Source organism: Balaenoptera physalus, assembly GCF_965194825.1.
Source record: "Balaenoptera physalus genome assembly, chromosome: 3".
NCBI classification, from domain to species: Eukaryota; Metazoa; Chordata; class Mammalia; order Artiodactyla; family Balaenopteridae; genus Balaenoptera; species Balaenoptera physalus.
The window spans coordinates 170,068,152-170,082,091 of NC_138890.1; the positions used below are offsets into that span (position 1 = coordinate 170,068,152).

Here is a 13,940-nt window from a genome sequence, read left to right on the forward strand (position 1 = left end):
TCAGACCACCTGATCTTTTAAGAAACTTATCAGCCATACTATTACTGATGCACCATTATAAGGATTGTATATTATACTTTCCATATTTTCAAAACAAAAATACCTTCAAAAATTTAGAAACCAGCACTTGATTGATATGCAGAGGACCTAAATTTTGGCCCAATCGTCTGATCTTTGGAACTCAACCTTTCTGGGCTTTGCTTTCCTCACCTGCAAAATTCAAAATATTGTTGTAGGTCCCTTCCAACTCTAATGTCCTACGACTGTTTGAAATTTTAGTTTAGAAATCATAATGATGGTAGATGATTTGCAATTAGAGTGCCCATACCAATGGGATCTCTCGTATTCTACCCCAAGGACTTATCTTGGATTCCGAAAATTGACTGAATTAGGAAAATAAAAGTGGTCTGTAGTTTTCTATTTGTACGTCAAGTTTACATCTATGCTTCTCTTTCCTTGTTAGTTTAATTTTGGTATAAATACATCAGTGTTGTTTTTGGGTTTTTTTTTCTTGTTTGCACTGGCTTTCATATGTTGATTATCCAGGCTGTGAATGATGAAGTCAGGTTGCCCTCACCAGTTCTGTTTGGGAGGAGAGTCAGGGTCATTGGTTTTCTCAGAAAAGTGATACAGAAGCTCTACTCCAAAAGAATAGGGACAAGCTTAACATCTAATTAAAGGAAAACTCTACAAAGCAAATGAACAAAAACAGAAAGAATCTTCTTTAGTGGTTGTGCTTACTTTGTGGCAGTCCATAAGGTTCTGATATAAGCTGACAATAATTGCATTCACTCTCACCTGTCATTTGCCTGTGGGCACATTACCAGCGGGAGACGCCAGGTGGCCAGGTGAGGGGTTAGGGGCCAGGTTCTAATATCAGGGCTACACTCACTGGCTGGACAACCATGAGCCTTCAGTTAACCTTTGAGGACCTACAGCATCTTACCTGCGATAGGAGCTCTAGTGCAAGGGTTCTCAAACATTTGTGGAGATGGAACCTTTTGTTCAGTGATTCTCAGCCCTTCCTGCTGGAACCCTTTCTTCAGTGGAAATCATATGGCAAGGCTAAATATGTGAAATGCAGTGAAATGAAGCTTGCCATGTTGTGGGTTATGAAGCTGTTGCCTGTTTTGGGGAGTGGTGGCCACCTGGCTCTTCAGGGCAGTACTGGGCCACCTCTCTACAACTCTAAGCTGTCCAGTACCATAGCCATAACCTGATGTGACTGTTGCACAGCGGAAACGTGGGTAATCTGAACTGAACCCTCATGTCAAAGACTTAGTAGAAAAAAAGAATGCAAAATAGCTCAATCATTTTATATTGATTACATATTGGAAGATTATTTACTATTTTGGATACATCAGGTTAAATAAAAATTTGTAATTAAATTTAATTCACCTGCTCTTTTTTTCTTTTCTAAATGTGGCTGCTAGAAAAATTTTCAATTACTTGCGTGGATGGCGCTACGGTTCCGCTGGATGATGCTGGTCTAGACCCACTCTGTGGGCTCTCGCCTCCAGCCATCAGTGCTCGAAAGTTTTGTGGGGATTCTAGTCATTGTTGCTTCCTCAGGTCCCATGTGCAAGTCGCTCTGTTCCCATGAAATGCATTAGGAATGTGTCCTGGCAGCTTTCTTTACTACCACACTTTGCTCTAAGAACATTTTTTCATTGAAACAAAAATTTTTTTTTTTCTGCAGAAAAACATGCATTTTTGTTTGTTTGGTTTTGTTCTTTTTTTTAAAATTTATTTATTTATTTAATTTATTTTGGCTGCATTGGGTCTTCGGTGCTGTGTGCGGGCTTTCTCTAGTTGCAGCGAGTGCACTTCTCATTGAGGTGACTTCTCTCTTTTTTATTTTTTAACATCTTTATTGGAGTATAATTGCTTTACAATGGTGTGTTAGTTTCTGCTGTATAACAAAGTAAATCAGATATATGTATACATATATCCCCATATCCCCTCCCTCTTGCGTCTCCTTCCCACTCTCCCTATCCCACCCCTCTAAGGTGGTCACAGAGCACCGAGCTGATCTCCCTGTGCTATGTGGCTGCTTCCCACTAGCTATCTATTTTACATTTGGTAGTGTATATATGTACATGAGGTGGCTTCTCTTGTTGCAGAGCCTGGGCTCTAGGCACGTGGGCTTCAGTAGTTGTGGCTCGCGGGCTCTAGAGCACAGGCTCAGTAGTTGTGGCACAAAGGCTTAGCTGCTCTGTGGCCTGTGGGATCTTCCTGGACCAGGGCTCGAACCCACGTCCCCTGCATTGGCAGGTGGATTCTTAACCACTGCGCCACCAGGGAAGCCCTGGTTTTGTTCTCATTTTACTTACTCTTCCCCTAAGGTGCTTGGTAGCTCATTAGCTATAGGACGTGCACATATTTTCCTGTGGGTTGGAGGTCGTGGAGCAAACTTCAGTGTTTCGTGGATCATTTCTTGCGGTTGGAATTTTGGGGGGGATTTCTTCATATCCTTTTCAAGTAGCACTCCAGTCTTCTGGTAAGTTTTATGTAAATATTTCTTCCCCAGAAGTCACTTTTAAAATTGGATTTATTACTGTTTCATGTGACAGGGTTCCAGCTTTACCTTAGTATACCATTTTGTTTATGACTTTTGCTTTTTTCTTTGGTCATTTTCCTAATGGCTCAGAATACTGAGGTTGAAATGAATACCTCTCTTATTACGATAATCCAATTTTGCCTCTGTGTTTTCCACCTGCCTTCAGATGTGCCTCTGGTCTTCCATGAGGAAGACTTTATTAGTCACCAGCAAAAATCAATATTAGGAATTGTTTGGACCTGCAGTCTGATGATTTGTGCCCAGAAGAGTTCTCATATCCCTGGCAAGCACTTCAGTGAAGCCCTTCATTTGTTCAAGGTCTGGTCTGGTGACGGTGCCTTGCGTGGCTGTTGTTTTGGGGGGTAGTTGTCCCTTTCTCTTATTCCCAGAGATACTACCTTTTAAGTGTACATACAACTTCTGTTCATCCAGACATGTTTGATCTGGCTCTGCTGCCTCAGTCTTTAGATAGACGGTGTAAGGGAGCGCGGACGTCAGTCACCGTGTTTGCCTGTCTGTGCCTGGGTTGTGAGAAGGAATGTGGTCCTGGTAACCAGGAGACCCAGGTGCTTTCTGAAGCAGCTGCTGACAATGTTTGTCCTCCACGTGGGCAGCTTCCGATGGCTCAAGTTGTTGCCTTCCTTCTAACTACCTCCCGACTGGTTACGTTTCATGACTTCCGGAAGATTTCATGGAATAAAAAGAGTATGCAAACAATCTAAATATAACTACCTTTTCCTAGGTTTCACACTGGCTTTTTAATTAATGTTTACTTGGGGTCCACTGTTACTGTCTCTTGTTCATCAGCATTGACGTGAACCTCCATTTCATGTCTGACTCCCTTACAGGATTTTGAAAGTACAGCTCATAGGAAATATATATCAGTTCTTCTACTCTCTGAAACTCAGTTTTCTCATCTGTAAAGTGGGAATACTCATGCATATATTTGTTACATCCTCACCAGCTTGCTGAGATGATTAAATGAGATGTGGATATAATAAGACTGCCAGATTTAACAAATAAAAATATAGGATGCCTACTTTAATTTGAATTTCAGGTAAACCATGAATAATATTGAATTTGTTGTACTAATACTAAAAAAATTAATGGTTTATCTAAAATTCAAATTTAAGTGGGCATCCTTTATTGAATCTGCCAACCCCCTAAAGTATAAGCATGCTTCCTGTTCTGCTGAAATTAAGCAAATATAAGTTCTTCAGCACAATATTTACATTTTTATGTAATTACAACTATTCATGTCTTTCAAATGGCAGCCATACTATCAGCTTTCATCAGCCTGAAAAATCTTGCAGTAGCTCTCTTTCACGAGTAGCTGTGGTTTTCAATTTTAGAGATAAACTGCAAATATCTGACCCTCAAATGTGTGTCCATAACGTAATTAGTATTTCGCATTCTCACAAAAAGGTGAATATTATGAGAATTGGGGCCAAGGCAGTGCCAGCCCCGTGGTCTTGCTGTCAGCTCCGATTCTGCACTTCCAGAAGCTCTCTCTCCTCCTCTCTCCTTGGGGAAGTGATCTGCAATTGACAGGAAGTGCCAATTTTCTCTTTCCTTTCTGATCTCAAAATTTTACAGACTGATCGAGAAGGTTTTCTGTATTTCTAGCATTGATTTTTTTCCTTCCACTGACTTTGATTAGAGTACTGAGTTTCAAGTGTATATGGTTTTATTTTTCTGTGGCGAATTTTCAGAGCTGATATTTTCTCAGCTGAAACCAATGAAAATGATTTTCCTCATTCATATTTAGTTTATGACACTTTCAGTTGAAATATTTGGGAATTGGGGAAATACTGTTACTTGTTTCACCTTCACACTGACTGATCTGACTGATATCGTACCTCTCATTAAATGTTGCAATGCAAACATATTAATCAGGAGTCTTTTTAGCAAAGGTACAAGTGATAATGACATTCCCATAACGGTTGCCTTCCTTCCTGCCTTCTTCCCTCCTGTCTATGTTCCTTCCTTCCTTCCCTCACTCGTTAGTTCAGTCTCTCGTCCAGCACATATTTATTAATCTCCATAGGCCACAGAGGTGGCCACTCTGCAGACATCAGAGGACAAAACCGATAGTGTCCGCCCTCATGGAGCTTAATAACGGCAAGTGTAGACGCCACAAAACAACTAAGTTAGTAGTTAAACTGTGGCAGATATTATAAAGCAAAGACAACAAAACATAAAAGCACTCTGAGGGACCTCCCCGAGTCCTGCTGTTCTGTCCTCTCATATGAAGTGGATCTTTGTTCCTTGGTTTCTTAGGAGCCAGGCTCTGACTTTCTGCCTCTGAAAGAAAAAAACAAAACAAAACAAAACAAAAGGCTTTGCCACGTCCTTGCTCTGTTACCAAACCAAACTTGGGTCCATTTGCCCGCATGCAGTAAAGCTGATTTACTGACACCAGGTTGGGCTCGGGCCTCACATGGCCCATGGGTGACTTGGTCCCGTGTTGACACCTGATGCAGAGGGTCCGAGGCAGGAGAGGGCTGTGGTCGTGCGTGTGTCCAGATGCTCACGCCAGAGACAGTGAGGAGCGTAGGGTGGGTGTCTGGGGGCGTCCAGGTGAGGAAGGTATTCTACACTAAGGTGACAGTGTGTGAACACTGGGGCCAAGGCGCAGGCTGAGGGAGGGCAGGCGTCGAGGGAACAGAGGGAGGCTCCTGGGGTCCGGATGTGCTGACCCTGCTACCAACAGCACGGGGAACTTCCACGAGGCTCCTCACGTGATCGGGTGGCTCAGAGCGAAGAAGACCCGGCAGAGGCGTAGATGGTGAACAAGCACCTAAGTCCACGCTAAGCACCCTTCTCTGAAATGCTAAGAAGTCCTCCAGTTTTGCTGGATCCCAGTCAGCTGGAAAGTCAGATACAAGGTGTGCAGAAACACACGCTGAGAAGTTTGGATCAATGATGGTTAGTTCTTTTAAATCAAATGGTTAAAGATCTTTGAAAATCTGTTTTTTCTCCGCACAATTGCTTAAGAATTCAAAGTGCGTATGAGCATACTGACGTTTGAATTGTTATTGATTTGGTTTCTCAGAGTAATAATCCATCAGCAAAATAAATAATAAACAGCCAGGAGGCTCTGGGCACCTGTTGAATAGGATTTAGTTCTCTCACCCATGTTTCCCATGAAAATAGCGTGGTAACCGTCAAAAGATGACAGTTTGCCACCTGGACTCCCGCCTCTTTTGCCCCTCCTCACCTCCACCCCTGCATTGCTCTAAAATGTTCTGTTTTATCCCAAGAGTCTCTCTTTTTAAAATTTTTATTGGAGTATAGTTGATTTACAATGTTGTGTTAGTTTCAGGTGTACAGCAAAGTGAATCAGTTATACGTATACATATATCTGCTCTTTTTTTTTTTTTTTCTTAGATTCTTTTCCCATATAGACCATTACGGAGTATTGAGTAGAGTTCCCTGTGCTCTACAGCAGGTTCTTATTAGTTATCTATTTTATATAGAGTAGTGTGTTTATTCCCAAGAGTCTCTTACTTAAGACCCATCAGAGCCTCGCAGCTCACTGGATGGTGGCAGGCCCTGGCTCCTAACTTCTGTCTCGGACTGCGTCCTATTGTCAGGATGTCCCAAAGGGCAGCAAAGGCTCCGTGCCTGTCACTGGTCCACAGGAGGCTGGCACTTCCGTCTGCCGGTGGAGACCTCCTCTCAGGGTATTGGGGCTGAGACACTACGCGGAGGTCACCTTCCCTGAAGCTGCCACCTGTTCCCATCCCTGCCTTGGTGCCGGGCTCATCTCTGATGCTTTGCCCCATGCAGGCAGGAAGACCCAAACATCACTGGGTTGAATTTCCCGCCAGCTGGAAATTGTGGTCTCCAAGTCAAAATTAGGTTGACTTACACAGTAAATACATACAAATTGTTTTGCACACTTTAAGTGTGAGCATTTGATAAAATGCTGCCTTGCTGCGTAGACTGCCCCTGCCTCTCTCTCCCTCTCCCCCCTCCCTCTCCCCCTCCCTCTCCCCCCTCCCTCTCCCCATCTCTCCCCCCTCTCTGTCCCCACCCACTTCCTTGCTGTGCGCTCACACAGCAAGCACACACTTGCTGTGCAAACACACACTCTTCCCTTAAAGACGACCCAGCAATCCCACTACTGGGCATATACCCTGAGAAAACCATAATTCAAAAAGAGTCATGTACCAAAATGTTCATTGCAGCTCTATTTACAAGAGCCAGGACATGGAAGCAACCTAAGTGTCCATCAACAGATGAATGGATAAAGAAGATGTGGCACATATATGCAATGGACTATTACTCAGCCATAAAAAGAAACGAAATTGACTTATTTGTAGTGAGGTGGATGGACCTCGAATCTGTCATACAGAGTGAAGTAAGTCAGAAAGAGAAAAACAAATACCGTATGCTAACATATATATATGGAATCTAAGAAAAAAAAAAAAAAGGTCATGAAGAACCTGGGGCAAGACGGGAATAAAGACACAGACCTACTAGAGAATGGACTTGAGGACACAGGGAGGGGTAAGGGTAAGCTCTGACAAAGTGAGAGTGTGGCATGGACGTATATACACTACCAAACGTAAAATAGATAGCTAGTGGGAAGCAGCCGCATAGCACAGGGAGATCAGCTCAGTGGTTTGTGACCACCTAGGGGGGTGGGATAGGGAGGGTGGGAGGGAGGGAGATGCAAGAGGGAAGAGATATGGGGACATATGTATATGTATAACTGATTCACTTTGTTATAAAGCAGAAACTAACACACCATTGTAAAGCAATTATACTCCAATAAAGATGTTAAAAAAAAAAAAAAAAGACAGGTACTGTATTTTTAATCTTCCCAGTATACATAGTAATCCTGTTTGTGCTTGAACTTTCTCAAAAGTGACATGTTTAACCAGCTAACCTAAAATAAAATTAAGCAGTGGTTTACTAATACTGCATGCATGAGTGTATGCATAATTTTATACACTATTACATGCATAGTGCTTAAAGCAGTCAGTTCATAATAAATGTTCACTGGAGATGTTTCGGATATACGTTTCTTAATGAACTCAGGATAATATATATCCACCTAGGTATTTTGTCTCTAAATGTAAACATCCTTCCTCTCTAAGGACTCTCCTAGGAATGAAAAACTGGAAAGGTATTTTCTGTCCAAACCTCTTGTGAGATTAGCAGATTGATCGGAAGCCTTGAAGCCAGAGGTTCTTGATTTTATTTCCTGCTTTAGATGACTTGATAGCCTCATTATGTGTGTTTACAGAATAAGAATTACAGTATTTTGAAACTCAGATCCCCATGGGTTTTATGAAGTCAGTGCCTTCAGGGTGATTTGAGGAACTTGTGGACGGCTTTCAGAAGTGCTTCTAGAGGGTTGGGTCTCATTCCCTGGATTTACACACTGGCCTCGGGGGCCTCACCACAGCGCACCAAGGACGACAGCACGTTTCAAGTCTGGGTCCCAACCCTGGGGGTTGGCTGCACCGTGCCCCTCCCTGGTGGAGAGGTCCCTTCTCTGTGCCCATCACAGCCACTCTGGAGAGTCTGTGTGGTTCCATGGACACTAGGACACTTGTCCCCGGGCAGTGCTCATAGCCAAAGTAAGTGAGCGTAAGCACGTGGTGAGCAGAAAACCTCGAGCGGGGAGGGGACCGGGTCAGAAATGGATGTTCAGGGCTTCCCTGGTGTCGCGGTGGTTGAGAATCTGCCTGCCAATGCAGGGGACACGGGTTCGAGCCCTGGTCTGGGAAGATCCCACATGCCGCGGAGCAACTGGGCCTGTGAGCCACAACTACTGAGCCTGCACCTCTGGAGCCTGTGCTCCGCAACAAGAGAGGCCGCGATAGTGAGAGGCCCGCGCACCGTGATGAGGAGTGGCCCCCACTCGCCGCAACTAGAGAAAGCCCTCGCACAGAAACGAAGACCCAACACAGCCAAAAATAAATAAATAAATAAACAAACAAATAAATAAATAAATAAACAAATAAATTTATTAAAAAAAAAAAAATGGATGTTCATTAGTACAGGCGAGAAGAAGCCGTGGAGCTGAGACCCAGAAGAGCATCCCGAAGAGCAAGCTTGGGGGAGAGAGAGAGGAAGGAGGGGATCCAGCCAGAAAGGCAGAGAAGGATGTACCTCCGGGGCAGGAGGGAAGCAGGTGGTCCTCTGCTCCCTGCATATCTGCAGCTGTTCCCCATGCGGGGTCTTCTGTGCTGGGGCGGCAGGGCCAGCTCCTCTGTCTCTCACTGGGAATCCAAGGATTCCTCTCACCTGATGCTCTCCAGGGGATGGTGCAAAGCCGGCCGCGTTGAGCCGCAGTGAGCTTTTCTGTGCTCTGGGTCTCTAGACTTGCATCGGGACCGGGCAGCTAGTAGCCGAGGGATTCATCGTCCTTGGCTGTGTGTCCGCGCTGCTGAGAGCTGGGAAAATACTGGCGCCTGGTCCCACATACAGCGGGGCTAATTGCACAGGTCCAGGGTGGGGCCCTGGCATCAGCAGATGACCCTACGTGCAGCCAGGCTGGAGAACCCCAGGGTCTCAGCTGGCGAGTGGCTGGTGAGACCCGTTGACCTCACTTTCTTCTTTCCCTGTCGCCTCCGCAGATTACGGCACCATTAAAAAAGTGCGGGCGCCCCTGACTCAGACCTCGGGCAGCTGTTTGCTGGAAGAGATGGAGCTCTTCCCCGAGAGGCGGCCGGAGCCCATCAGAAGCCTGCAGATCCTCCACAGCCAGCGCGTCCTGTTCGTGGGTCTGCGGGAGCACGTGGCCAAGATCCCACTGAAGAGGTGCCAGTTCTACCACACGCGCAGGTAGGGCAGCCCCAGGGGACCCTCCGGCGTGCTGGCGCCCCTTGTCGAGGTGCCACCAAGAGAGAGGGCACAGGAGCCCCGAGGGCTTTCAGATTCCCCGTGGTTAAATGGGATGAGGACCTTAGCATCCTTGTGAATCCTGCATCCCAGGATGCAGAGAGTTCTGATGCAAACCAGGTTTCTGTGATGACAGTAACACATCAGTATCTGTGGACGAGGGGCCACTGTATAACATCTGTAAGCAGGTGTCAGGGTGAAAATAAATTTTTCAGTGCGTTATAACATTCAGTGATGATGCTGGTATTTGGTGTTCCTGAATTGATCTGCTACAAGTATATATATATAGAAACACACACACACACACACACACACACTTACTTTTTTTAACCTGTGGTCACCAAAGTATTTTAAACCGCACTTTCTCATCTAACACATGTGAATTGCTGTAGAATCAAATGGGAAAATATATGTAATGTAAAATGCAAATGGGCCAAATGGGTATTCTTACGTAGAAGGAAGGTTTTTATGTTTAATAAAAATCGTTACAATATTCCTTTCTAGATGATTTTAGACAATGAGGTATATAATGTGTTGCCTCCTTTGGTATCAGAGTGTTGAGAAATAAGTAACATTAGGGACCTCCCAACTAATAATGATGCTGTTGTGATTAATAATAACAAATAGTGATATTGATTAACAACTATCTTTTATATAACACCTTTTCCCTAAATTTAACCAATGGCTGCTTGAAGTTTGTTCTGGTTTGTGTTTCCTGCAGGACTAGCCTAGGGCAGGAATTATTCTAGCCCAGTTGCTGATGGTTCAGTGGGCGACAGGGAGGGTTGGGGTCTCGTGAACAGGAGTGTCACAAGTTAAATGAAGCTGGAAGGGCACCAGTCCTCCAGCTCCAGCCCAGCATGCTCTGGGGGGACATGACAGGGGATAACAGGCAGGAAAACAGGCCTGTGCCATACACAGGTATTTCTGGTGCTGAAATGGGAGTTTCTGGTTTGCAAAGCACGAGGCAATTCACCTTTTTCCTGGTGTTCTGGTAGCTCAGCAACTTGTAGGTGCAACTTAGGCAACTAGGTCCTGCCTCAGGTCAGGGAAGCCAGGCATCATCTGCCCACTCCTGTCTCCTAGGCAGCTGCACTTGAAGTTCAACCATGAATCCACAGGCATCACCACCACCAGGCCCAGCCGCCCAGGAGGAGTTGACAGTTCCCCCTTTTTCTTTCAAGGAGAATAAGCCCCTTGCCTGTTTTTATCAGGCTCCTGGGAGGACAAGATTTTACAGTTATATCTAGAGCTGAATCTCCCTGCTGTTTGCCTGTCCACTCGCTCAGAGAAAAGCAGTGAGAGATGATAACTTTATTGTAAGCTGAGAGACTGTGGTCTTCTGTGTGCTCACACCCAGAGTGGGTTAGTTTGTATTTGACCCTTAAATATTCCATTAGAGAAAAGAAAATCTAAAGATTTCAACCCAAGAGTTTCTCTGGATTTCTCCCAATGTTTCTCTGCCATCTTCCTCTTATAGAAAGATAGGAAAACCTCTCTAACACTCACTGCAGAAAAAAAATCCATTTTTAAGGAACTGGTATCTACATGACCAGATCTCTTTTTTATAAATTATGGAGAAAGATAGTGTGGGGTTTTTTTTCTGGACAAAAGCAATTTTAACTTTCAAGAAATATGCCTAAAGAAGTACACGGCATAGGGACAGGATAAAAATTGAGTAACAATAAATACGCATTTCTTTGTTAAATATATTTTTCATAGTACAATGTAATTTTGTTATCAGGAAATCATTTTTATAAATGAATTTTGAAGTGTTTAGAAGAGAAATTGAGCTTAACTAAATTACCTGTCTCCTTCAAAATCATATTCACATTGTTCATTTTTTTGAATATCTGTTTTTCAGAGGCAGTGCAGTTTGATATCAATCAAAACACTTATAAATGATAACAGTTGATACAATTTCCCAAGATTCTTTTACATGTCTGGCACTGTGCTACATCTTATCCCCACTTTCCTTCATCATTACACCCTGACAGTAAAGTCAAATATCATCTCTGTTTTTCAGATGAGGAAACAGTGTCTGGGACTTCTGGCGTCCTGCCCAAAGTCACATAGCTCATGTGATGTGAAACCCAGATTCAGAGCGGGACTCTCTGACCCCAAGGCCCAGACTTTATCTTTGGTTCACTGTGTTGCCCCTGGTACAATGAGGACATCATGCTCAGTGGGCAGATTTCAGCAGGGACGAGCCATTTGATGGCATTTTTCACGGTGTTCTTGCGAGCCAGAGCTAGTTAGTACCAGGACAGGCTGAACTCAGGTGCACTGACGAGTACTCCCAGCTTCTTCCCATTAGTGCCTGCCTTATGATGCCCGCCACCAGGCTGGGTTAAGCAGACCAAAAAGAGGTTTTGTACCCCTGGGTTACTGTAAAATGAGTCTCCATTCTCTAGCTGTTCTAGAGGTGACCCTGGACCCAGGAGGGGCTGAAAACAGTGCACGCCTGCGCCATCCACACTATGCACACATTGAAACTTGGAGCCAACGGCACAGTGTTTTCAACTTCCCATAGCTGTTTTCCTCGGAAAGCTGTTTGGAAAGAACAATATTTTAAAAATATATTTCAGTTGAATTTGACCTCAAAAACTGAGCAAAAAGATTTTGTTTTGATTTTAACCTTTTTTTTTGCACAACCCATTTAAGAAATAGCATGGAAAAGCTATGCAAATAATAAAGCAACTCATCAGGCTGGATGGTGACTTCTGGGGATGTAGAGTGGGAGAGAAATTTTACCTTTCCTGTGTATCCTTGGTACTCTAAGACTTACTTACCACACGCATGTGTTAGTTTCATGAAATGAGTTAAGATTTGCTGAATTCTGAAGAATATGGGAATCTGGAAAGGGCTGCATATGGGTACAGCATGTGAAATGGAAGGTAGGTAAGCTGACGCCACCCTCACATGAGGCCGGTGCCCAGCCAGGGGCTCCCAATAGCAGCATGAAAGTGGTAAAAGGTCTTCATAGGGATGCACAAGGTGAAGCTGGCAAGAATAGCCACTAACTTAATTCCTACTGATGTAAGTACTAATATAAAGTCATAACTTGCCACTTGGAGGAAAACAGACTGGCCAAGAGCTGATAGAGGTCTTATCTCCCTGTTTCAAGAAGAAAAGAATGATCACAGGACTTGAGCTGCAATAGTCACATCCAGAAATCAAGCTGTTATTCCCCACCCCACCACCCCCAAGGAAACAGTGTAACCTTCCAGTTAGTCTGGCTGATTGAAGCTCCTCAGGTCTAAGGAAAGGAAAGCTTGGGGAGGTGGTGACGGAAAGGCTTTTGATTGAGACTTCAAAACCATTTTAAGGATTGTGCATTAATTAGATCAGTGGGTTGGCAAACTTTCTCTGTAAAGAACCAGACAGAAGACATTTTAGGCTTCCCAGGCTATAGGGTCTCCGCTGCAGCTGCTCAACTCTGTCCTTGAAGCATGGAAGCAGCCACAGACCATAGTGAGTGGGTGTGGCCATGTGTCAGCAAAAGGCACACAGGTTCATCCGGCAAAGGAAGGATTCACTTTTAGATTCAGTGAGTTTATTACTTATGTGGACAACAAAAGTAAGAGCAGAAAAGGTGTCAGCTACCAGGTCCCTTATCCCACAGATGACACCAAAACAGAAGAGGCCAGATGACAATGCGCGGGAGAACTTGGGCCCCATGCTGCTGAGGGGCTGATTCTGTGCTGCGGTTTTATAGCCTGCGGCTGCATCCTAGTAGGGGCAAGGGCAGGGGGCAAAAAGCCTTATACCTCATTAGAGCCCAGGAGGCGACGAGAAACCGTCTCCTGACAGCCCCCCTGGAGCACAGGGAGGTGGGAGGAAAACAGCTTTGTAGCAGGCGCTCATAACCCTCCCATGCGCGTGATCGGGCGGGTCCCCGGATGCTCTGCCGAAGCTTAGCTTAGCTGTAGTTAAGCTTTGCCCTATGTGGAGACATGAAAAGCCGCCAGGGCACCAGGGCCAAGCATTCGCCTCCCCTGTGTTTCAGTAAAGCTTTAGGGAACAGGCTGGATTAGGGCCATGCACTGTCATTTGCTGATTGCTGAATTAGATTATTATCATGTACGCCTTTTGAATGAATGAATGTGCCTTACATCATTACATACACTAATTTTTAAAATTAGGTGTTAAATTACATAATTTAACTCTAAACCCTAGTAAATTAACAACAGAGCGTTTTCTACTCTTCAGACATTCATATATTCTTTATTTTTTCTCTGACATCCACCACAATTCTGAGGTAAGATAAACCTATCAGGTTGTAGTGTTAACATTTTATAGATGAGGGATCAATCGGAATCAGAGAGAGAATATCCAAAGAATCATCAGTCAGAGAACAGAAATTAGAATTCTTCCTTCAGCCCTTGGGAATGTGAGCTCCTGAAGGCTGGGCATTGTCTTTCCAGGTTCCGTACAGCCTTCAGCATGTGTCCGGCCTGAGACAGGCTCAGTAAATACTTATCAAATTAACAAATGGATACTCTGCCTCTCCCCTTTC

The 13,940-nt window shown here is 44.4% G+C and overlaps 1 protein-coding gene across 5 annotated transcripts in view; it reads left to right on the forward strand.

Moving 5' to 3' along the window:
- SEMA5A (semaphorin 5A) overlaps window positions 1–13,940 on the forward strand; it is a 537,896-nt gene that overhangs the window by 381,963 nt on the left and 141,993 nt on the right. For all 5 annotated transcript variants that reach the window (XM_082454374.1, XM_082454372.1, XM_082454375.1 and 2 more), the window contains one exon: window positions 9,157–9,364. In XM_082454374.1, the coding sequence (XP_082310500.1) occupies window positions 9,157–9,364 (208 nt within the window). The remainder of the gene's footprint in view (window positions 1–9,156; window positions 9,365–13,940) is intronic.